We start from the raw sequence: 26,546 nt of genomic DNA on the forward strand, positions 1-26,546 counted from the left end.
TTACGATTAATCTTAAAAAATTCCATAGTATGCTTCGCCGCCGTGCCTACAATCAAAGTTGAACCATATAGTAAAAGCTGCACTAGAACTAATCAACGTAATCAACATGATGCATATTCAGTACATATCATAATACATATTCAATCAACAAAAGCAAAATTCTTTTCATTGATAAAATCTTCATGGATGAATGAATGATTTGATTCAACGACAAACCCGTACAAAGAATTTCACTATCTAATCTACAAAATACAGCGGAAAGTATCAGAAAAAACACTAAATAGCACAAAGGAACAAAGAAAAACAATGAATGGACAACATTTATTAGTAGGAAGTAAATGAAAGGGAGAAGAGAAAACAAGCTCCAGATGTACCAAAGTTGAGATAATGCCAGGGTCTCATGGAAAGGCTCAAAAAGTTGTCAGAAATTCATTCATTTTCATTGTACGAAGCGAATGTACGGCTTCCTATTTGCAATGAGTACTAGGAAAAATTACAGCAAAATTCTCCAAACCTTCTTTTGCAGTATTCTTTAATTTTTTCTGAATATTGGTCAAAATAAAAAAAAATATCAATATCATAGATAAGCAATAGAATCTCTTTGTATCATTTTTTACATCTTACATCGTTTCAGCTGTTTATTGAAGAGTATAATTTTTATGTTCAATATTTTATTCAAATTACCTGAATTTACCTTTTATTAGTTTTGATGCTCCTTGTATGCTCAAACGAATTTGATATGCTGTATTGATCAAATTCACGAGAAATCAGTTGGATAACTAAGACACCGGGAATCTAATTTCGGTAGAAGTTTTCCTAATTTTTTGGGATGGTTTCATTCTAAATTCAAGAGGATATCATGTGGAAATTCTGTTTATCGAAAGTGGAATTTTCACGTGAAAGATTTCTGCCTTAGCAGCTGAAACTTTACATCTGTGGTTTTTCATTTGATTATGGAAAACTAACTGCTAAATGAAGTTGATTTTATTCTTTATGCCTATTCAAGCACCTACAGATCTTCTTAGAGAAAGAGTACGCTTTGGAGCCAAATGCATGTTGATACTCTTATTGTTTCTTCTACCATTCCTTGTATTTTTCATATTATTTGCCATTGTTTTCAAGGAAATCCTGTAAATAAAGTCGAAATAAAAGGAAAACAAGGAAAAAACTAATAGGAAATCTTGGATCTCGTCATCAAGGTCAGCCCTCCCGAAATTTACTAACTTTTGCTAAAACGGAAGTTTGCTCCTAAGGGCCCTGTGTGATGCAATAGACTCCCAAAAAACCCGTCCCGTCTTTTTTTTCTTCCCAGAATTTGCTGCCTAAGGACGTGACGAAAGAATGACCTGGAAAACCAGATGTCAGGTTAGCTAAATGGATACATTCTATGTCAAAAGGACACATTCCCATATGCAGGGACACAATGACATAAAAGGGCAAAAAATGAAACGTTTTAGAAATTTTGGATATAAAAGGGCAAATAGGGTCACATTTTGTAAATTTATGACATAAAACGAAACATTTTCCTACTTGATGTATACTTTGGTAAAAAAAGTCACTTTTCACCAAAGTAGTTATTTTTCTCGTTTTTCTTTTTTTGAGCATTCAGGTTTTGCCAGAGATGTCGAAAGGAAAGGATTTTCTCTAAAGTTAGGTATTAACATGTTTATGTAAGTTTCATGCTTTCATACACTGTCATTTTGTATGAATGTCTTATATGAATTTTTTTTCGTTTTTATTATATTTGATGTCAACTGGCCTCTCTGAAAAAGGTTTACAAAGTGTCTTCTGGTCAATAATACAACTGGTAAAAAAAAGAATCTCGACGTCTTATGATTATTTGAAAAGGAAATGCAACAAAAACAACCCTAGAAAAATAGATATTGACAAGTGTTGTGTGTTTATTGATGTTTGTTTACAAGTATTTTCACAAGTAAAATCTGGATTTGCTGCTTCATAGGTCAGTGTTATATATTCCTTGTCATAATACAGGTTCTTATTGTTGTGTTTTCTGGTGATTTCTAAAATAGTAATGAAAAATAAGGGAGAAATAAAGAAAACAACTTACTCGTCTTTGTATGCCTAAAATACATATTTCTGCTTCAATACCGAGATTGTAGTGAATTTAATAATAGAGGCTGGATTTCTATTTCAATTAGATGTAATCATTTTACTAGTTTTTTTTTCTCTAAAATTGTTTCTTCGTTACTATAATATATCTCCCGGTTACTGTCTAAATTGCTCCCGGATCCGCTTCATTAAAGCCAAATTATCTGGGGGTTAGTTCTTACCGTTGAAACTGCAACTAAGCAACTAGAGTCTTCACCGACTGATATTAATGCTAAATAATTAGCGAAAATTACAAATACTTGTATGACTTCGAGCCGTCATAAACACAAATCTGCATCAAAAGCACCAATTTCACTTTAGTCGTAATGCGAGGAAAATCCCATCGGATTGCTAGTCTTTTCGCCCCGCAGCAGGTGTGTGTAATATGTTTAAATTCCTCAAGTATATTTTATTTCTTCATTTAAATATAAATGCGATTATTGGCTATTTTCCTTATTGGTCGTCATGCTCACTGTATTCTCTCTTCTGCTATACACAATAGTCTCTCTGTGGGTTTCCACTTTAAGTGGAAGGCCAACTCGGCCTTTCTGGGACTTCGACAGTGTGGTCCACAGTCAAGTGCTTTTTCTCTTTTCGACAATGATGTAAATCCTGTTATTAATTTCCTTCTTAGTTTTTGGTATGATAATTCTTTCCTCCCCATTGATAAATTTGGGCCCCCTTCGTCCATGTTTGTTGACGTGAAAGCAGGGAGGATTTTGCTCCCTAGTATATCCAAAGTCTGAATATCTATTATTTTATATGAAATTTAGTCAAATTATCTCATTCGGCTTACAGAAGTTTCTTATTTGGTCTTTCTCTTAGGGCTGATTAAGCGTGAGTCTCTAACGTTTAACAATGTTTTACGTTAAACGCCTTTTGACGTTTAATAGTACGCCTTTATCTCATGCTTTCCTTGTATGGTGTTACTTTTCTACACGGTGTTCTCTGTTCTTGCTTTTGGTGGTTAGGCATTACTATTGCAAATCAAATTTATAATGCTTGCGTTGTTCTAAAATTGTTGCTAATAGTGGGAGATATAATAGACATGCCCTCGGTAATTTGTAGGAGGTTTGGCATAAAAGTAATGAGACTGGCGATACTGCAAGCGACCTGGCCACCCTGTGCTGTTATCCTTGAGACAGCGCGTGTCATGGGACCCTCCCATAGCTAAGTTCGTTAATACTCCGTCCGTAATTTACGCGATTTGTGAGACTGCGATTAGTGAAGTTATGTTTTCGTTGTGCGTCACGGAATATCTCAAAAGTAACCGAAACTCTAAAACAGAACTATGACTTCAAAAGATGCATCAAAAGTATTGGCTTTTTATGCTGATTCCAAGTATACAAGATTCATTAGGTTTAGTGTTACCCATCAAAAGCTACGAGCCTAAGAAAATTTGCCTGATTTTCGAAAGGGGGGGGGGGGAGAAAAAAATATCCTGAGAAATTCAAGGAATGTTAATGAAAATTACGCCATAAGATTTGGTGTATCAAAGAACCCTATTATAGAGGCTCTAAGCTCTGTTCTGCAAAAATGTGGAATTTTTTAATTTTTGCTAGAAGAAAGATCACGGATGCGTGTTAATTTGTTTTTTTGATTGTTTGTCACTGTGATGATTATGTCGAACCAACGGTCTTAGAATATCAACAGGGGGCTCAATCGAGCAGAAATTAAAATTCTATTCCCTTTTTGAAGTGACCAAAATGATTTTCTGTCATTTTGGGAATTTAAAAACCATCCAAATTCATATCTATCCATCCATTGAGTCAGAATTGAGATATTACGTATACTTGTTAAGAATATAAACTTGTTTAAGAATTTGAAAAGGTGTTTCTTTTTCCACAATTTTGACGTTTTTTAAATTTCGAAAATCATGTATGCTAAATTTGAACCTAGTTCTTGTTTTTTTTTAATGTCGGTCATTATCGAAAGTTTTATGGTGTAAGTGTTCTTGCGCTGTTTCTCATCTTTGAAGTAATGGTATATACGCAGGGCGATGTGAAAATAGTTCAGGCACACTGGTAAGATGATCTCTTAGCCCTCGTCATCGGTACTGTTGCAGATATCCTGGCAAAATACTACAGAATGGGAAGAAGAGTGGATTTTCAGCTCTATATCCCTGTTTTTTTTTTTTTATACCAGTGATTGAGATTAGGGTATATTATTTTGTTTACGATTTTGACTTCGAAGATGTTAACTACAAAAGTAATGATTTTCCTTGTTTTATAGATGGCGCTGATTGCAGTTTTTTTACAGTAATTTTTAATTCACAACTTTCCCAAAACAGCATAGTGAGTGTTAAAGCAACAGTTTTATTTATGAATTTCACAGATGTTACCTTTTATAAGGGAATAGACAATATTCTCAAATGTAGTTGGGAATGAAATCCTTTTTTGTCGAAGTGTGGACAAAACATTTATAAGTAAAAAAAAGTCAACAGCGTAATTTCAAGAGGCAAAGTTGGTGCGAAGAAAAACTAAATACATACAACATGTGCAGATACAAATGGGTTTTTACGCAAGGGATTGGTTAAGTAACAATAACAACAAATGAAAAATAAAAATAACATGTTCATATCGGTGCTTCTTTTATGCGAATAGAAAACAATAACACACTTCCGGAAAGATATATAAAAGCAATAGAAGTGCTTAGACAATAAAGTTTTAAATAAACCTACTGATTTTTAGTGCTGTTAAGCAGCATGCTCTGACAACTCTTTATTGCAACATAATATAATTTGGGAGTGCATAATATATTGATAAAATCCTCTGGCTGGTTAGTTGTAATCTATTGGTACTCCTTACCTTACATTTTCTAAGTAGAAAAATGAATATAAAACTTACACAGTCGTTTATTTTTGGAAGGGGTTTATTGTCCCAAAGCCCACATGACTAGTGCGTTAAACAAAACTGTTGGAAAATGTGAGAAGAATGTTATAAAAACGGACCTGCGAGGAATGAAAAATGGGTGCTAAAAAACTAACAGAGACCCTCTCTCCTATGAATGAGTCTCAAACCCATGTATACAAAACTGAAATACCTCTTTTGAGCTTCGCACTGCAGTATATTACCTTTCTTCACTTGGCATCTCTGGAAAAGTTGTGCTACGGACTACTACGAAACAAACTACTACGTAACGTAGCACTACGTTTTATTGCAGTTGTGCCTCGAAATTTCTTAAGAAGAAATGCGATTATGCGTTTTGGGAATAAGATCTCAACTAATTAAAACAGTTCATTGCCACATGACTTTTCTTCAACTCTTTCGGGTTTATTGCAAAATTGCTTTACTCTCCAGCTAAGTCATGCGACTTACCCAGGGTAGTTTTCCTGGCCGCAATTTAGTCCCTTCCCTCCTCCAATACAAGTTATGAAGTCCTCTTAGCCGCTTTTGTCTTTTGCTCTTCAGCATCCTCGATCTGTTCCCGAGACACCGCAGATAACATCTTTTGATAAATTGGCTACAGATAATGGCTGTTGATTGAGGGAAGGGGCTCATTCACAGGAGGGAGACCCTCCCTCCTGTGAATGAGTCTCAAACTCACGCATACAAAACTGAAATACCTCTTTTAAGCTTCGCACTGCAGTATATTACCTCTTTTCTTTTGTAGATCCCCTATATGGAATTGACGATACTTGGCCTGATGAGCTGATTGATAAATTTACAGAATTTGAGTGCAACCTTTGTGACAGCAAGGTAAGCGTTCATCATTTACTTCAGGTTCTTATTATTTAGGCTTCATTACAGGCATACCTACACGGGAGTGATGTAGTGACAGGAAAGACACTAAATTATAATTCTAGAAAAAACCTGCGGAAAAAGGCGTGCCAATAGTTTACCTCTGTGGTGCATTTTCGTAAGCCGCTCGCATTATCCCTTAAGAACATGTCAGAAGAGGAAACTAAATACCCCCGCCTTTTTAAACGTGACTGGTTCTCTTCTCTTTTCTCTCGTGACTTTTCTCTTCTTTCTTTCGCTCTCCCCTCTACCTCTCATCTTATTGCCCCATTTCTAAATCTTCCTTTTCTGTTTTTACGGATCGGTCTGGCTCCTTCAAAAACAATTTGAAATAAGGAATAGGCTGGTTAAACTAATATACCATATCAAGACATATAAAATAATTGAATATTATGAGATTTTTTTTCTTTGCTGTAAATCCTTGCCTTTTTTGTGTGTCCTCTTCTTCTTTCTTTCTTATGTGTGTTCTCTATTCTGTAAATGTAAAAAAAGCGGAAAGTAAAAAGAAAAGAGTAAATAAAAAGAAAAAAAATAAAAAGTTAATTATCACCGGATTGTTTCTGTTCTTGCTTCTCCTTGTATAGGCTACTTCCATGACCTCTGTTAGGTATTCTCTTAGTCTGATAACGCTGTTCCTTAAGTGCATATCAGAAAAGGAAGCCAAATAGCTTCACCTTTTTTGCCCGTTTTTCAAAGTCAGATTATGACCCACTCCCTTATAAGAGTCTGGGATGTTGAAAATATGGTTGATATGTAGTTTAATCAAAGCCACTTTTCATTTGGGACGTTTAAAAAAAGAAGGGGAACAATCAGATAAAAGATGGGAAATACATTCTGGTCGATTAATTCGTGTTCCATTCCACACTCCTGTGAAAAATTATCTTAGATCGTTCAAAAATCCTTTAAAAAAATCTTCTGTGCTCAGGACAGTTAGATTTGCAATCTGTTGAAGAAATGGACATGGTAATTCTGTTTTGACAACAGACAAATAGTTTAAATACATTTGAATATGTAACTAGCATATTTTCTGGCAAAAAAGTACGTTTCAGCTTGAGAAATCAGACATTACTCCTTGATTATGTTCTTTGTGGGAAAATGGTTACCTGACTCTTCCAAGTATTTTGATCGAGTTCTTACAATAGGCCACAGGACTGACTTAAAAATGACTTAGAAAACCTGCTTAAGCTAGCCCTAAAATATTAAAGAGTAGTTGAAGCAAATATTTTCATTCTTACTTTGCCCAAAATTTAGGCTCTTAAAATAAGCTGTGTCATCTCCGATGCAACCTTTTATTTTTTTATTTTATAATTTTTTTTTTTATTGTTCATCCACTCATGATTAGTTCACCCACTTTTGAAGTTAGTTCAGCTTAGTTCAACGCATGACTGTTCATGACTGTTTCTGGTCTTGACCTTTTAACGAATTTTCCGTTTTTACTGGCAGGTGTTTTGGACAAATAATATGTTGATTATTGTTACGTATTTTATAAGAATTCACAATAAAGTTGCCTAATTTTTTCTTTAAATCTGCAATTGGAAGCCAATACGAACAAGGCTAATAGATAAATTTATATTAGTTAGTCTGGCTTGAATTCTTCGATTTCTTGTGCAAGTAGCTACTAATGATTTTTCTAGTCTTATGTGTTTTGACTTGGAAAGCAGAAGGAAGTTCCAGGGATGAGACCTTGTAAATGTGGCTCAGATGATGAACTAGATGGGGGAAAACGATCATCATTGCTCTGGACAAGAGCTTAAAAGCTTCTCCCTTTGGTTTCCTTCTGTCCCTTGCCATTAACTATATCCTGCCCATTTCACGGTATTCTACGATCTTTTTGTGGACTTTGTTTTCGGATTTAGTATTTGTTTTCCTCTATCCATTACAGGCATTTTTCTCCTGTCCGTTACAGAGTAACATCATTTAAATATCTTTATGTGGACCGTGTATTCGGACTTTTTATTTTTTAGATTTTTTTTGCGTTTTAAACAGTGATAGCTACTGACGTTTACAATCGGACAAAAAAGCTACAAACGATCGAATATGTAATGAAGATTAATTAATTAATTATTATTAATGAGAAGATTAATTAAGATTATTAATTAATGCATTATTTTTGATGCATTAAACTATTAAATAGTTTAATAACTTCTTAATTTGAGAATCAATGAAATATTCATTAATTTTGAAGTTTGGTTTAGAATTTGTGTAAATTATTAAGAAAGCCGATGATATTCAGAACTAGGCACTTGTGACCAAAGTTCATGGTCAGGATGTGAAGCCGGGATTCCAATGTAGTAAGTTCAACTCTAGTTAAACCTTCATCCTATGTAGTATAAGACGTCCTAAGTATAATTTTTATTGCTTTTTTTGAATACTTTCAGCTTTAGAAATTCAACTTTACAAAATTCCACATTTTTGTAGATGGGAACTTGAAGCCTCTACAGTAAGGTTCTCTGTTTGAAAGTTCTCAGTTGGTTTAAAATATGTGTAAATATTAAGAAATTTAAACTGCTTTCATTAATTTCTTATTTGGAAACTTTTTAATGTTTTATTTTTAATGTTTTATTAATACTTTATTTTATTTTTTAGATTTTTTTTTGCGTTTTAAACAGTCATAGCTACTGACGTTTACAATCGGATAAAAAAGCTACAAACGATCGAATTTGTAATGAAGATTAATTAAGATTATTAATTAATGCATTATTTTTGATGCATTAAACTATTAAATAGTTTAATAACTTCTTAATTTGAGAATCAATGAAATATTCATTAATTTTGAAGTTTGGTTTAGAATTTGTGTAAATTATTAAGAAAGCCGATGATAGTCAGAACTAGGCACTTGTGACCAAAGTTCATGGTCAGGATGTGAAGCCGGGATTCCAATGTAGTAAGTTCAACTCTAGTTAAACCTTCATCCTATGTAGTATAAGACGTCCTAAGTATAATTTTTATTGCTTTTTTTTTAATACTTTCAGCTTTAGAAATTCAACTTTACAAAATTCCACATTTTTGTAGATAGGAACTTGAAGCCTCTACAGTAAGGTTCTCTGTTTGAAAGTTCTCAGTTGGTTTAAAATATGTGTAAATATTAAGAAATTTAAACTGCTTTCATTAATTTCTTATTTGGAAACTTTTTAATGTTTTATTTTTCCCTTGTATGCAAATTAAAGAAATAGTATAAAAATCTAAGTTTGTTTGATGTTTATATTTACGCGTTGCGTATACGGTAAGAACGACTGCTGTCCCACCGTCTGTCATCCACCAAAGGCTGAACGCAAAACAAGTCGTATAATTTCTTGCTATTTACGTTGTTATGCTCGTTTTCGTCATATAATTATCATAACACTAATAGAGTAAAGTTATTATGTTCTAATCATTAATATTATGTGGCCCACTTGAAAAAACTCTTTTTTCGGAGCTTTTCGCATCTAAAAATTTCCATAAAAGAATACGGACCTATATAAACTCTTTAATTTGTGTGCAAAATTGATCATTAAATATTGTCGTTGTACCCGAGACTAGCAACTTAGAGTAGACAAGCTACGTCAGTAACTTGATCAAGTTTTTTAAACTTAATGAAATTTATATATTTAAAATCAGCATAAAAATCCAATTCTTTTGATGTATCTATTGGTATCAAAATTACGGTTTTTAGAGTTTCGGCTACTAATGAACCGGTTTGCCCCTTATCTACAGTTCGTTACCATCAATTGTTTGATGTACATTCAAAATCTTAGACCCTTCGGGGAAAATTTTTTAATTGTTGCATTTTCTGAGTGGTTTCCAGTTTAACTGGTAATTCAATGCAAATTTTTACTTTTGGAAAACATTCAACGCATCTGTTTTCTCCAAATTTTCTCTATACTTTCTAAATTGATTCCCTTGCCAGGGAATGATTGTCCTAGTTTTTCCAAGGAATAGGCTTCTTTTTTTTTACCACCGAATTCGTTTGAAAAAATTAGGAAAAAATTTGTTTTTTTTTGTGACCTGTTTCTCAGTGCTACCAGTGGAATCTTGTAGGTTATAGTAACAATAATGCAACGTTTTTATTCTCTCCATTTTTAGCCATGGGGAAATCAACCTTAATAAGTATAACGCACAAAAGGGCTTAATTGATCACAGCTGTTTATAGCTATTATAAGTTAACTTTAAGCACTACTGAGTAATTCTATGATATTCATAGCCACAAGATCCACTTAATTATGTATGGATTTATGAGAACGAAAACGCTTATTGTAGGAAAGCAGGTCTTTAGTAAGTGTTGGGAATTTAGTTACCCCAGAGACAGACTCCATATTTGCCTTTGAGAATTGCTTGGTAGGAGATTAGGTTGAACTTGATTATTAATGGATGAGTGGATATAACTTGTTTTTGCTCTAGTTTTAGTTGCGAGTTTAATTGTGTTTGGCAGAAAATGGGAATAGCTGAAACAAAGGGATAATTATAAAACATCAATTAGGTAATACTTCCTCAGTTCCCTGTAAGCTCTTGGAGTTACTATAATCCCTTAGTAAATTGTTACTGGGTGTAGATCTAACCACTAGACGGCCACAATATTCAATTATTAACATGGTGGGAGGGAGAAGGAATATCGGTTAAAATTGTCACTAACTCTCAGCGAAAGGAGGAGTAGTAGAAAGCGGGTCAACAGCAAAACGTTCGTCGGAAAAATTGATGTACAAGTATTGAAATAGGCTTAATATTGCCTTGATATGTGTTGAGTGTGGAAGGCTTAGATGGTAGGCTCAGGTGTAGGAAGGTTCAGGTGTAGACTTAAGTGGAAGGCTCAGGTGTAGACTAATAAGAAGAGTAAAGTTATAAGTAAAAGTCCACAGGACAATACAGAAAAGACAGATTATCAAACCAATTGAGAAACTTCTTTATTTCCGATTGAAAGTGTAATCTGCCACCCAACGTTATTTTCTTTCATTCAGTGTTTTTTCATTATTTTCTCATTTTTCATTTCATTTTTCATTTTTTTCATTATTTCATTTTTTCATTTATTTCATTTTTCATTTTTTTTCATTTCTTCATTTTTCATTTCATTATTTTCATTTTTCATTTTTTTCATTTTTTCATTTTTTCGTTATTTCATTTTTTCATTATTTTCTTTCTTTCATTCATTTTTTATTTTAGTCTTTCAGTGTTGTCGTTTTATGTTGTCCTATGAACTTTTGTTGGTATATATTTACTTCTTGTTGCACTGAAGAGGGCTGAGCTGAAGTCAGGGCGGAAATTTTTGGGATTTCTCTCTTTTTTTTTCGCTGGTTGTGATGTTCAATTACGAATTGCTAAAGTTATTAATTTGCAAAAATGTATAGGGTGCCTAAGCTATAATTTAAATATATTGATTCAAACTAAAAAAATACGTGAAAAGTTTAAAATTATTTTGTTTTTTTGTTAGATAAAATATACTCGCTTCGTGATTAAGCCTACAGGTTTGAATGCAACCAGTTATATAATGTCAGTAGGAAGGCCTCAAAAACGAAAATTTGCAATTATTACAAATGATGATTCGATAGTTTGACAAGAGATTACAGCAATTCAAAAACCTTAAAAGAGATTAAATAATAAAAAAGTTTTTTTTAAATGAAAGTAAGGACCGACCTTAAAACTTAAAAATTAAAAGAATTATTCTGTATATGAAAGGGGCTGTCCCCTCCTCAACGCCTCGCTCTTTACGCTAAAGTTTGACTCTTTCTCTTAACTCTATTTTTAAAACAGTAAGGAACTTTAGCGTAAAGAGCGGGGCGTTGAGAAGGAAATGCCTCTTTTTTATACGGAGTAATTTCTGTTCGTTTTTAAGTTATAATGTTGCTCCTTACTTTCATTTAAAAAACTTGTTTTTTAATTTAATTTCTGGACGTTTTGAATTACTGCATGTTTTGATCTTGGCTCTCCGCACATAAATAATTAAAACGAAATTTGCATATTAATTAATTGCGATTAATCAGAAGATTTTGAGAAAAAGGAGCGATGGAGGAGGCCTAGTTGCCCTCCAATTTTTGGATTACTTAAAAAAGCAGCTAGAACTTTTAATATTTTACAAACGCTTTTATTGGTAAAAAATATACGTAACTTACGAATTAACTTACGTAACGAACTTCTATATTCGTATGTTTTTATTGCGTTTAAGAGGGGGTTCATCCGTCGTCGATACCTTGCTCTTTACACTGAAGCTGAAATTTTGTCCCAATTCCTTAAGAATGACCTCTGAATCACAAAGGCAGTAGAATAAATAATTGAAATTACTAAAAATACTTTAGCGTAATGATTGAGGTATAACGAGGAGGTAAACCCTTCATATGTGTAATAATTATTGTTCGTTTTAAGTTTTAATGCTGCTCCTTACTTTCAGTAGAAAAAACTTTTCTTTTTTTTTCTTCATTGAAATTCTCTTCCCCCATGACAAGTTTCTCCATGGAAATATCCTCTCACGTAACCACCCCCCTCAACTCCCCCTAAACCAAAAAATCCCCCTGAAAACTTCCCAGTAATCATTACTATATGTAAATACAGGTCAAAGTTTGTAACTTGCAGCCCCTCCCACGGGGACTGCAGGGGAGTAAGTCGTCCCTAAAGACATAGTTATTAGGTTTTTCGACTATGGTGAATAAAATGGCTATCTCAGAGTTTTGATCCGGTGACTTTTGGGAAAAAATGAGCGTGGGAGGGGGCCTAGATGCCCTCCAATTTTTTGGTCACTTAAAAATGGCACTAGAACTTTTAGTTTCCGTTAGAATGAGCCCTATCGCAACATTCTAGGACCACTCAGTCGATACGATCACCCCTGGAAAAAGAAAAAAAACAAACAAAAAAAACAAATAAACACGCATCCGTGGTCTGTCTTCCGGCAAAAAAAAATGCGAAATTCCACATTTTTGTAGGTACGAGCTTGAAACTTCTACAATAAGGTATTCTGATACGCTGAATCTGATTGTGTGATTTTCGTTAAAATTGTATGACTTTTAGGGTTGTTTCCCCCTATTTTCTAAAATAAGACAAATTTTCTCAGGCGTGTAACTTTTGATAGGTATAACTGATCTTGATAAAACTTATACATTTAAAATCAGCATTAAAATGTGATTCTTTTGATGTGATTATTGGTATCAAAATTTCATTTTTTAGAGTTTCGGTTACCATTGAGCCGGGTCGCTCCTTAATGCAGTTCGTTACCACGAACTGTTTGAAAACCAGAAGTTTCTAGCTTAGTATATATCGTAGTTAGGAATCGGACTAGCTTCAATAATAAAATATTTTTGAAAAGAAACAGTATGAAAAGACGTTAAATTGCGTAAAGATAAAAAATTCGTAATTACAAAAATATTTGTGTATATTTTAACAAGGGATTACAACAATTCAAAAACATGGAATAAGAAAACCTTTTTGAACACAACCAGTAATATAGTTTCAGTAGGAAGGCCGAAAAACCGAAAACTTGCAATTATTACAAATGATGATTCTATATTTTGACAAAAGATTACAACAATTCAAAAACCTCAAAAAAGAAAACGATAAGTTTGAAGCTTAGTACATATCTTTGTTAGAAATCGGTCTAGCTTCAATAATAAAATCTCTTTGAACAGACAGGAGTATGAAAAGACACTAAATTGCGCAAAGAGCAAACAACTGGTATTTTCGAAAATATTTCTATACATTTTAACAAAGGATTACAACAATTCAAAAACGTTAAAAAAGAAAAACAAAAGTTTGAAGCTTAGTAGATATCGTTGTAAGAAATCGGTCTTAGTGTATCAATCAAATATCCTTGAAAATATCTTAGTATGAAAAGACAGCAAATTGTCTGCGGTTAGAAGACAAGCAACAGTGAGAATTTACATATTGAAGCCAGCCGCATTCGAGCAGCTTCAAAGTATGTTTACTGCATTTTTTTTTTTGTATATTATAAAATAAGAATTGTTTCTTAGCATGTTTCCTTCTCCATAGCCGTAATTGTGTATTAATTCCGAATGTAAGAGAGCCACTTCATACTGCATAGTTTGTCATTTCTTCATTTAGCGAATATGATCTGTAATGTATTTTATAATTTATTCATTTATTTACAGTTTTCCATATTTACAATTTACTTACTTTAAATAAGCTGTACTGTATATGTATTTATTATAATTCTCCGTATTTACGATACAGAAACAATTGATTTTCGCCACTTTGCAACTTATTGAAGCTGTAGTTTTATGCTACTAGTACTTAGAAAGGTAGGCTGAAGGTAGTAGGGTTAAAAACTCAATAGCTCACTTACATGTTCCGTGATTTCTGAGGCGTGATTTGCAAGGTAATTTCGCTTTAAGTCTGGTTATAGAAATATGTCAATCTAGTTTGAAGATAAATCACATCGGTTCAGTTTTTTTTTAATCGCTCAGTGGGAATTTATTGCGCCCCTATGTCCCGGCCTAGTGGGCCTATTAGTAAATCCAGGCCTGCTTATTGCTCGTGTGTTGTAGTGACAAGAATGATAAATGCCTCTTTCCTTTATTTGTGTAAATATAGGTATGATGAGGTAGAAAAATGCCTCTCTTTTGCTTTATCAGGGTTCATTAGAGCAACGATGGTATATGAAATAGAAGATTACTGTATTTATAAAACACTGTTCTTACCCTTTTTATGTAAAAGGTGTAAAAATGCTCCAAAATGGACTTGAAAAATAATAAGGGAAGACTATCCATCTGTTTAAGCTAGGAATAAGATTATTGATTTTTTTTTCTTTTACTTTATTGACTATCATTGTCCATTCCAATGGACGTCAAACTTCTTCTAACTCTAAATGATGTGACAGTACAGGGAAGCAAATTTAAATGACACTAATCTTTTATTAAAAGCCTCAAAATCTGTCGGTCTTTTCGAATCCTTTAAAGGTTCCGAAGTTAAATAAAAACTAGTTTTAACCTGTATGATTTTATTGATCTTGTATTTTCTAACGTTTATGAACCCCAGGAATTTAAACCAATACAAAATCATGATGGTTCAAAAAGAACTTACATGTGGCAATTCAACCTTCCTTTGTCTAGTAAAAAGGCTAGATGGCAGCAGGATTGTATTTAAGATAAAGCCTACCAAATATTTTCTCACTTCAGAGGGTCAGGGTATTATATAAAAGATGTAACCATCTTGAAATTACCATTTAAGAAGAAAAATAGCTTTTGAGAAGGGAAAGAAGTTTTGAAGAGAGACACTCCATTTGGGCCATCTTGTAAGTCCCTTGTTTAAGCTTGGCTCTGTCTTTTTCCAGGCCTTCTCGAAAAATATCCCTTAGGAACTTCTTTATAAGAAAGACGTTCGGGAATTAATCACAATTCTTTTCCTAAATCTCCTCCTTGTCATTCTGGTCCCTTTTTTGGTAATTGAACTACTTGCTGACTATTTTCTTAGGCCAAGTTCCGGGTGTGGAATATTATTCGTGAAGCGAAGCGTGTAAAGTTATAATTAACGTTAGTCCGAATCTTTTTTTCGTCTTTGTTTATGGGTCTTTTTTGATAAAGGTAATCGTTTTCTCGTTTGACAGAATGTTGTCTGTATGAAGATAAATAATGGCAATTCTTGTGATGAGAGATGAAATTATAATACTATTTGTTGCACTTCATTCTATTTTATGGCCCCTGGTGAAGGAAATACAGTAATAATAATAACATTCTTATTTTATAATAGACAACAAATTTATGTTGTACATATTTTCGAGCTTATTTTCTGGGTGGCTTCCACTTTAATTCATAATTTTGTCTACTATAGTTTCGTTGTTTTTTTATGAATGTATTTTTTGCATGTACTCGTATCTGAAATGTTTGTTTATTGAAAAATTTTGAAAACCCAACAAATAATTTTACAAATCATTAAATTCAATTTAAAAAGGAGCCCCGCCCCTCCTAATGGTGTTCGCACATTGTACCTGAACATATGTAAAAAAGCTGGTAAAATGTCAAGAATGGCAGTTGTTCAAAAGGAGACGTGCTAGAACGGAAAGATAGACATTTTTGGATTGCTAATTTATGATCATATTTGTGGTTTGGTTCACGTTTTGGACAATTCATCCCTAGATTGGACAATTCATCCCCTACCTCCCTAGACCCCTCCCCTATTAAGCGGTATCATATAGCCACAGGTTATGTAAAAAACTAACATAAAAATTAATGAAAAAGGATTCAAAAACAGATAAAAATATAAAAACAAGGAAATATGATTCATTGATACTTGCTGCATATTATAAAGTAAAAACTCTATCTTCTTTTTTTTTTGGTTGGCTTTTTCTACAGCCAAGGGCTATATGAGACCATTAGAGGGGGTTATTTTATTTGTTTTTTTGTTTTTTTATTTTTTTTTTGTTTTTTCCCCAAGGGTCATCGTATATTGTCCTAGAATGTTGCGAGAGGGCTCATTCTAACGGAAATGAAAAGTTCTAGTGCCCCTTTTAAGTGACCAAAAAATTGGAGGGCACCTCTGCCCCCTCCCACGCTAATTATTTTCCGAAAGTCACCGGATCGAAATTCTGAGATGGTCATTTTATTCAGCGTAGTCGAAAAACCTTATAACTATCTCTTTGGGGACGACTTACTCCCCCAGAGTCCCCTTGGGAGGGGCTACAAGTTACAAACTTTGACCAGTGCTTACATACAGTAATGGTAATTTGGAAGTGTACAGACGTTTTCAGGGGGATTTTTAGGTTGGGGGGAAGGATGAGAAGAGGGGGATATGTTGGAGGAACTTTCCTTGGAGGAATTTGTCATGGGGGAAGAAAATTTTCATGAAGGGAGCGCAGGATTTTCTAGCATTATTAAAAAAAAACAATGAAAAAATAAATATGAAAAAGTTTTTTCAACTCAAAGTAAGGAGAAGCATTAAAACATAAAACGAACAGAAATTATTACGCATATGATGGGCTCAACTCCTCCTAATACCCCGCTCTTTACGCTAAAGTATTTTTAGTAATTTCAACTATTTATTCTACGGCTCTGTGATTCAGGGGCCATTCTTAAGAAATTGGGACAAAATTTAAGCTTTAGTGTAAAGAGTGAGGTACTGACGATGGGTGAACCCCCTCATATACGTAATAAAAACATGAGAATACAGAAGTTCGTTACGTAAGCTAATTTGTAAGTTATGTATATCTTTTACTAATAAAAACATTGGTAAAAAATTAAAAGTTTTAGTTGCCTTTTTAAGTAACCAAAAAATTGGAGGGCAACTAGGCCTCCTTCCCCGCTCCTTTTTTTTCAAAATCATTCGATCAAAACTATGAGAAAGCCATTTAGCCCCCCCCTCATCTATGGAGAGCCAAAATCAAAACAAAAAAAAGTAAATTTTTTACTGTTTTAAAAAGTAGAGTTAAGAGAAAGAGTCTAACTTTAGCGTAAAGAGCGGGGCGTTGATGAGGAAGCAGCCCCCTTCATATACGAAGTAATTTTTGTTCGTTTTAAGTTTTAATGCCGCTCCTTACTTTCCGTTAAAAAAAATTGTTTTTTTATTTAATTGTATTTAGGATGCCTGTTTCCCTTCAGTCTTTTGCTTTGAAAACGAAGCTGTCTTTTAATAAAAGCGCATTATTAAAAAAAGAATCATCGTAATGTTTTGACAAAGAAATCTCTTTATTTATTTAATTATCGATTTTATTTTTACAGACAAATTATTTTTTTTGTTGGGAGGGGGGCTAAAAACTTTTTGTTCTCTTGGTTTTCGTACTGTAAAAAGATATTTTCTGCAGTTTTGTATTTAATAAATGTTTTCGAAGCTGATGAAACCGTGAACAAAGAATATTATCATGTAAGAATGTTTCTCTTAATTTACATTGTAAATTTGATTTGTCTCCCAAGTAAAACTGGCTACTACCCGTTAAGCTTCCCACTTTTTATATACTGCGTTTTGTTCTACTTCGTTTTTTACTATTTGTTTGTATTTGTTGAAAAAGAAAAATCGATTTTTAAGTTTTGTTTAGTTTTGGTTCTGCTGAGATTAAATGTGTTTTCAACTCATTACATATCTTCCAGCCTTCCCTCCTCCAATGAGACTTCAAACTTCTGATGTTTTTCCCAAAATTCGTACCGTTCGCTGTTTTTTTTTAAGCCTTTTGGAATCTTACCCTCTACTCCCGAAATAAATTTCGATATCTGAAAGTAACCTATATTTTTCACGCTCCAAGAATCTTTTTTCTCAGTCTTCGTTGATTGTCTAATATCCCTGTTGATTTTGTTAAAAGTTGCTAAGAAACTTTTGGTACTTTGTCTAATTTGGGGAGCCCACCGCAAGTAACTTGGAATCCCTCTACTGAAAAGGATATTAGAATTCGTTGGATTCTCGTATCCCAAGGGACTTACCTGAAAGTTCTATTTTAACTTTTTTTCCTACTTTCAAAGGATGTTTGGTGAACTAGTATCGTATTTGGTGCTACAAAATGAAAAAGAAATACGGTGATTTATTTCAATGACCATATAGGCTACCTTACCTTAGACTTTAGTTCCTCCTGTGCCGCCAGAGGCACCCAGGGCATCAACAAAGAGCCGCCAATCATCCCTCATATGTGCTGCTGCCCACACGTCTTCCCATTGGGGTTGGACTGTCGAATTGATAAACTTCAGGTCCTGCTGGTATGTGCGACGAAGTGTATTTTTCGGCTTTCCTCTTCTTCGGGTTCCCTCTGGTTGCCACTCGAGTACCGTTCTGGGGAGTCTGTATTCCGCCATACGGATAACGTATCAATTAATCAATAATTAAGAGAAGACATGGTTATCATACTTAGTACAATGACGTCGATCAATGTAAACGCTGAAGGTTTGACTTAATGACGATTCTCTCATATCTCATTTATTATTCCCCCCCCTCCCCCTCACAACCCCGTGTCATTGGACAGATGATCACAAAAATTTGTGGAGGGAACATTCAATTGCAAATTTAAGATCTAGTTCTCATTTAACTGATGAAAGCAATCCCTGGGTTTCCACCAAACGTTTGGGTCTCGTGGCGTCCATATGGTCTAATATGGCATCGTGTTAAAATTTTAAAACAATCATTTTAGCCATAAATGTCGAAAGGTACAAAGAGCAGAACACCGTTTGGCGAAAAGATGCGTGTACTGCCGAGATTATGCCCACCAATGACCAGTATTAAAACAAATTTTTCCTACTTAAATTTTTGTAGAAAGGTGTGCATATTTATTGAAACAAGGATCTTATGAAGAATTTCGTCTCCTTAAGTGCAAGGGACAAACCAAGGCTCATGGGCTTTAGCCCCTCACCCTCTCTCAGCTTCGCAAACATATACATGGTGTACCTTTTTCGATTCCTAATTTGTCGGGGATAGTTTTGGGAATGGTTTGAAGTTATCAGATTCCTAGCATGAATAAAAACACGGTCAGTGCATTGTTTCGTATACAGGGTTTAACCTTCTGTCTTTGCAAAATAATTGAGTTTTTTTTTTTTTTTTTTTTTTTTTTTTTTTTTTTTTTTTTTTTTTTTTTTTTTTTTTTTTTTTTTTTTTTTTTTTTTTTTTGTCTGTAAAGGTGTCTAAAGAAGGTCGTGGAGTCCGCTCGAATTCGTAAGCAAAAGTAGTCCCGGTAGGAAGCCATGGTAACAGCCCATTCTTTTCATTATGTTCCGTAAGGCTTAAAATTTCTCAATCTAAGAATTAAAAAAAATATATCTCATTTCTAATAACGTCTAAGAAACTGGGTACTAATCCGAACTAATCGAAAAGTGGTGCTTATCACGTGGAGGGCCGTTAAAGTACTTTATTGTATTATTATTGTATTTAAAAGATGAAAAATTTACTGAGAACCCCTCTTACAATATGAAAACAGAAGGCAGGGCACATGAATGACTACTGGGGGGCTAATACTACAAATTAATCCTCTAGTGGCACTGATTTATTGAGAATCTGTGTTACAAAAACGACACAGAAAATAGAGTACACAAAAAGGAGAAGCTAGAAAGAAATTCTTAGTTTTTCAGAAACTTTTAGAAATCTGAAACATTTTCAGATAAAAAAAAGATGTTAAGATTATTTTTAGCTAACCAAGATGTAATTTTTGCTGTCTGGCACTATTTAATCAAATTTTAATTTTCCAATAACCAATAAAAGCAATAATTGTAATTTTCCAGTTCCACCGTAATCAATAAATTAAAAATCTTCTGATTTCTTTCCAGTACTAAGGAAGGAAGGGAAAATATCATTATCTATGGCAAAAATATATTTTGTGTACGATTTTACTCCTAGGAAAACGTCAGAAAATGTCATTGTATAAAACGTCAGAAAATTTAAGGTCAATAAAACTGTAAAGGCAGTTTATAAAACAGTTTATAATATTAACTGTTCAGTTGTATATTGCCGCAGTCATTTAAATTTCTTTGCATGTGCCATCGGCCCGTCTAAAGTTTGAAGAAGTTCGATGTCCATTGGAACGAACAATGGTAGTCGAAAGAGTAATGGAAAAAAGAGCCATAAATATATCAAACAGTTCGTGGTAACGAACTGTAGTAAGGAGCGACCCGGCTCAATAGTAACCGAAACCCTAAAAAATGGAATTTTGATACCAATAGTTACATCAAAAGAATCACATTTTAATGGTGATTTTAAATATGTAAGTTTCATCAAGATCAGTTATACCCATCAAAAGTTACAAGCCTAAGAAAACTTTCCTCATTTTAGAAAATAGTGGGAAACATCCCCTAAAAGTCAATAAAATCTCAACGAAGATCACACCATCAGATTCAGCGTATCAGAGAACCTTATTGTAGAATTTTCAAGCTCATATCTACAAAAATGTGGAATTTCGCATTTTTTGCCAGAAGACAGATCACGGATGCGTGTTTATTTGTTTTTATTTCTAAGTTTAATAGATGTATAGTTTTCCTCTATCTCTTATACTTGAGTCTATATTAGAGAATTTTTACCTCCTTTGGTAGAATAATGTTTTATAAGTATACTAAGTTTCTTTTTCGTTTATGGCCATGGAATATACAGCAGTTAATAAGTAATGAGTGGAAACTCTAAAGCAAAGCTGAATAAATACCTTTGTGCATGATTTCCCCAGAATCTCGTGTCTTTTGTCAGTGTTTGTTGCCGTTCCAAAAACAAGTAGTGTTGAATGAAAAACATTAATAAGTATGGCAGCCATCCTAGCCGAGTGGTTAGCAAGCTAGACTTGGAATCCTTTGTTCGTGGGGACGGGGGTTCGAGTCCTGGTGTCGCTGGTTATTTGGCTTGAAACGGGCGCAGCGGCGTGGCTCTGTAAGCTCAACCCGAATCGAACCAGCTCTAATTGAGTATGGAGGAATCTGAGGAAGGTCTGGTAAACAGGAATGGTGTGCAAAAGCACAGGATAGCTGGCCCTAACATCCTATTGCACTTCCTTGCTGGAGGGCCATGAAACGAAGATTAGCACCGCTGGTAGGGACTGTGAAGTCCAATGCCGTATTTTTTACCTTTTTCCTTTACCATCCATGGGTTGCACTTACTGATCTTTATGTGTGGAAATCAGCCACTACAGAAAAAAAAAATAAAAAAGAAAAAAAGATATGTTTCAGCCTATCCACCTAAAGAAGGATTTATGTATATTATGTGCCAAATATGAGCTAGAATTAAAGTTGTACATTAGAATTTCTTATTTAATTCCTTTAGAATACTAAGGAAAGTGAAAAATGAAATCTGATTGTTTGAATTGATTAAGTGTAAATTTACAAAATCAGACATGTTTTTAAACATTAGGAAAAATTGGGGGTTCGATTTTTGTGAAACAGACCTCCATACGCAGTTATGTAGGTTTTTGTTAGTAAAGGGCGAATCTAGACAGCAAAACTATATGAAGAACTGATTCAAAATCTTTGGAAGATTCTGATTCTAAAAATTTATTAAGAGTAAGTGTGGCCTCATTTGAAAAGATTTAAGACGAAATATTTTAGCTCTTCTGTGCTAAGCCTCCCCCGCCTTGCTCTCGGATCTAAAAAAAAAAAAAAAAAATTCGTATTTTGGCATCCACATCTTGTAGCAGAGAAAGTTGGAATTAGCTTTGAAAAAGCTAAAGTAAGACCTAATGAAAGGCAATTCAGTCAGTATCCCATCAGCTGTGGTCACACTGGGATCTTCAGTAGTAGCAGATGGCAATTTGAAAAAAAATATGGAACAGTGAGTTAGAAAATTAGCAAAGAATAACCTAAAAATATTTGCCGCCAACAACTTCAGAAAGTGCAGCTGCTTTGGGGAATCATCAGTGTTTGTATTTTTTCGGATGAAGAACGCGGTCAAATTTAAGTAATTAGTTTTGCTTATTCACTTTTAAAGTTCAGTGTGGTACCACTGATGAGAATGTCATGTTGGCTTAAGAGATTCATAATTTTGAAACAAACAAAAGAAATATCTCAGAAAATTCAGGATGTAATTTTAATGCTATTAAAATGTGAGATCCACTATTTTTTTGGGTGCGAAGTACGGTTTACTTGTAGTATAATATTCCACATCCAAAACGCGATTTTTATTTCAAAGCTATTCTTTTTTTGTTTATTTCATCGTGTTTGGTATCCAGATCTTGAAGACAAGAAAGTTGAAGTCAAATTAAAAAATAACTGAACTAAGAACTAATAAAGAAAACTTTTGCGTTGAGATCCCATCAGGTATAATCCTTTACCGTTATCAAATTAAAAAAGTTTTTTCAACTCTTCTTTTTCCTTAATTATATTTATTTTGTTTAAAAGAATTTCTCCATTATAAATTTACAATTTATTTCCATTGGGCATGTGTAGTTTCAAAAGAGAAGATCGAAAAAAATCTTGAAGCATTTAAAACGGATTGATATTCCTACAGCAACATATCACAATATTATGATCCTCGGCTTCTGTATTGCTTGCAAGAGAAGCTGATACTTCTAAAAATATTGGGAAACTAGAGGGTGTAGTCCTGAATGCAATTTAAAGTTTTGTTTCTATATTCCCTGCTCACATCTTTCAGACATCCAGCAGAGCGGATTGAAACCAACCTGAAAATAAATTATGTAAAAACTATGGTAATTTGTATTGTCTATTCAGCTCAAATTTGTGTGTATTCAGTCAGCTTGGACCATTCTGTGAAGAAGTGCTCAGAACAATAATAACAAAAAAAATTCTTCTCATTGAATAACCGACCTGTTTTCTAAAATAGAACTTTGCCCGGAAATGAACAATATAATCTAAATTTAATTGGTAAATGCGGTAGATGATTAATTAAATAGCTTAAATCTTTTGAAATCAATTTTAATCAGTCACCGATTTAGAGCATGTACTTTCTCCAACCCAAAACAATTATTAACCGTGGATTTGCTTATGATTCCACAATATTAGCAGATAATTCTGAAAACATTAGATGGTGTTGTGTTGCTTGGACAGGAATGGACAGAAAATTGTCCGAGTTTCCTAATTTCCTTTTCTATTTATCTTAGACAATACCAGTTCCAGGATATCTTCTTACCCCACTTATATAGGCTTATTTTATTTATGAAAAGATACACGAAAAATCGTGTATCTGGCCCCAGGTACAAATGAGCCCCTATCTAACTTAAACTCCTTGTAAATAAACCCACGTACAACTTAACACTCGTTTATCTGGCCCAGGTGTAAATGAACCCCGTTTAACTGAACCTCCGATTAAATCAACCCCGTGCATCTTAACCGTCGTGTAACTTAATCCACGTGCAACTCAACCCAAGTGCAACTCAACCCCCTTTAGTTGAATCTTCGTGCAACTGAACCCTCGTGCAACTAGACCCCCGTGCAGCTCAACCCACGTGCAAGTCAACCTCATTTAACTTTACCCCCGTTTAATTGGACCTCAGTTCAAACCAACCCATGTGGAACTCAACTCCATTAACTGACTTCTTGTGCAAGGTAACCCCAGAACTTTTCCAAATTGAAAGACACTTTCATGAATGGGTCTATTGCAGAAATCTGGGATCGCCAGAGTGTTTTTTTTTTTGGGAGGGAGGGGGGGCTACTGCAAAGTATGAGCTTTTCAGTCACTGCTCAGATAAGGATTTCCCAAGGGACAAGTGAAAACTCTGGTTTTATAACCGGTTCCCTAAGCTCTTTTGAAGTTACGTAGAAGTATTTTGTTTAGGTCATTTCACATAAGATTGACCTGGAAATGACACCGAGTGTTACAGTTTCTGGAAAGAACCTGGTAGGTGTTTTCTGTCTTGGATTCATTCTCTTGACGATTTTGACTTTTGTGTAAAGGGAAAGAAATGCAAAATTGTTTAAAAAAAATAGAATAATGTTTACCTTTTGTATTTACAAACTAATTTAAATGAGAGTTTTGATTGTTCTAAACACCTATATGAAGCGTTAAAAAAATAGTTCGAAAATCTAGATACTTCCAAAATATAAAAAAACGTGTTTATTAATTTAGGTATATTTTCCAAAATTTAATCACATAAAGATTAAATTGACCTCTAGGGTCTATTATGCGCTGATATGAAATAAAGCGGGTGGGACTTGAAAGCATTTACGATGGATTTATCTTTTTCTTTGTTTATGCTTAGACTTATTAGACATTTAAGCGGGGCTCAGTTGCAGGGGGTTGAGTTGCATGAGGGTTCAATTGAATGGGGTCTAAGTTGTACGAGGGTTGAGTTACCGGGGATTGGATTATACACGGATTTAATTGCACCTGGGGTCAGATGCACGAGCATTCAGTTACATGGGTTCAGAAATACGAAGGTCCAGTTGCAATGGAACCTATAGACTGAGTATTTAAAATCTTTCATATTAGTGAACGGTAAATTAAGAGAGGTCCTCATCAATGTAAACCCAGGCTCTAGGAAGCATTGCAAACTAGTTACTTATATCTATTCCAGATATATGTTCATCAACAAATTATTTCATGCGAAAATCTGCATAATTATGCAAGAAAAGGAACCACCCAGAAAAGCGAGTTGAACTCGAGAGAAAACTGCGTTACCAAATTCAAGCTGTTTAAAGCCCTGTCCCTTCTCCTCTATCAAGCCGGTTTTCTTAGAATATCGAGAGGAGATACATCAGAAAATATATTTAAAGTTCTAGATACTTATTTTCGCAACAAAAGGGATCATAACACAACAAATTGCTGACTTCTGCCAATTTGTACATTCAGTTTCAAGGGTCATACTGCTGCTCGGCAGCGCATTCATCGCATTATACAGTCTACGAAAGGTGCGCACAAACTATTAGGGTTGAAGTCCGGTTATCTTTTGTGGGCGTAGATGTCTTGGAGTACATTTTAAGCGCCAATTTTGAAGCTGTCTTTCAGAGATGATTTAGATCAATATGATGGGTATTCTCCTAAGCCTCCCTTTATTTGGAGGAATTTATTTGACTATGTGTGCTTTATATCTTGATTGTACAATCAAGATTCAGTTCTAAAAAAAATAAGAATATCTAGAAAATTGGACAGTACTCTATATACCTTCAGTATTATCCTATCTTTTACAATTTTGCTATCATAACTTGTGTTATTTTGCAAACAAAGCTTAAAAATAAAGAAAATTTAAGTTCAATTCCACAAAAATTAGTGGCTCTAAAATTTTAACAGCCCTGTAAAATATACCGTCAGCATTATCCTGTCTTTTACCATTCGTCTTTCATAGCTCGCATGATCACACAAACCTCGTTAAAAAAAGAAGAAAAAGTCAACGCCTGTTGACTAATAGATCGAATTTAACCAGCACAATAGATAATAACGAGAAAATTAGATCAAGCTAAATCATTGGAAATAAACTTTTATTGGTTTTTAATCTGTCACTATTACATACTGCTCCAAACAAATAGCATTTCTTTGGCGAGCCGTTTTTGTTTTGAATGTTCACGTCTTGTAATAAAGCGAATTGAATCCCACTTAAAAAATAAATACCGCAAGAACTAACGAGGAAAACTTTTTTGTTGAGTTTCTACCAGCTGAGGTCCTCTTATATTATACAGAGTATAAAAAAGAGGCTTCCTCAACACTTCTTCTCCCTTGATAGTATTTATTTTCCTCAAAAAGAAAATTTCGCTTAGAAATACGCAATTTAAGTTCTATCGAGCATGTACTTCCTCTGGCTCAACTAAGGAGCTGAATAAGAAATTTTGGAGTCTATAAACGGATATGTTGTCATTCCTTAGAAAGGAGTTATGCTGACACTTATCGCTGGAAAGATTTAGAGAAATTTACCGCTTAATTGGGACAACACGATGTTTTGAAGAAGCAACATTTTTTATTTTCTCAAAATCTATCCTATTCAGTAAGGAACGGGAATTAGTATATCCTTTCAATAGCTGAAATAATAAATGCCCCAAAAGCTACTATCCTGGCAGAAGATGATAATTTTTACAGCAACAATTATACGAATAAGCGAAAAGGGGCTTCCTAAAGCCCCTGCTGATTCTAGGTGGGAGTCAAAGGTCAAGCTAAGCCTGTATACCTCCATGGCGGTGATGGTAGTTACAGGCAATGAGGCTCGATCTTCCGTCCCTGGGCAGCAGAGGAAATCCGGCAGCACACCTCAAAGCGGTGGAAGGGTGTAAACACCACTGAGCTCCACGCCGAGCGATTTGGTGGCCAACGCGCTCCGGGTGACCCGCAAGACTGGGGACCTTGCGGTCAACTCTATTCCCAAGAAACATTGATGGATCTGAGACCTAGAAGAAAAGTTGTAACAACTACGGCGTCCCCGGCAAGCGACGCGGCCCCCGTATTGGCGCGGGTGTCGAGAAGTAAACT

General features: G+C 34.3%; 1 protein-coding gene across 1 annotated transcript in view; it reads left to right on the forward strand.

Annotated features, from left to right (window-relative positions):
- Positions 1–26,546, forward strand: part of LOC136027492 (zinc finger matrin-type protein 3-like) — a 172,647-nt gene that overhangs the window by 57,602 nt on the left and 88,499 nt on the right. Inside the window, exon 4 of the mRNA XM_065704802.1 lies at positions 5,722–5,807. Within this exon, the coding sequence (XP_065560874.1) occupies positions 5,722–5,807 (86 nt within the window). The remainder of the gene's footprint in view (positions 1–5,721; positions 5,808–26,546) is intronic.

This window comes from Artemia franciscana, chromosome 5 (assembly GCF_032884065.1).
Source record: "Artemia franciscana chromosome 5, ASM3288406v1, whole genome shotgun sequence".
NCBI lineage: Eukaryota > Metazoa > Arthropoda > Branchiopoda > Anostraca > Artemiidae > Artemia > Artemia franciscana.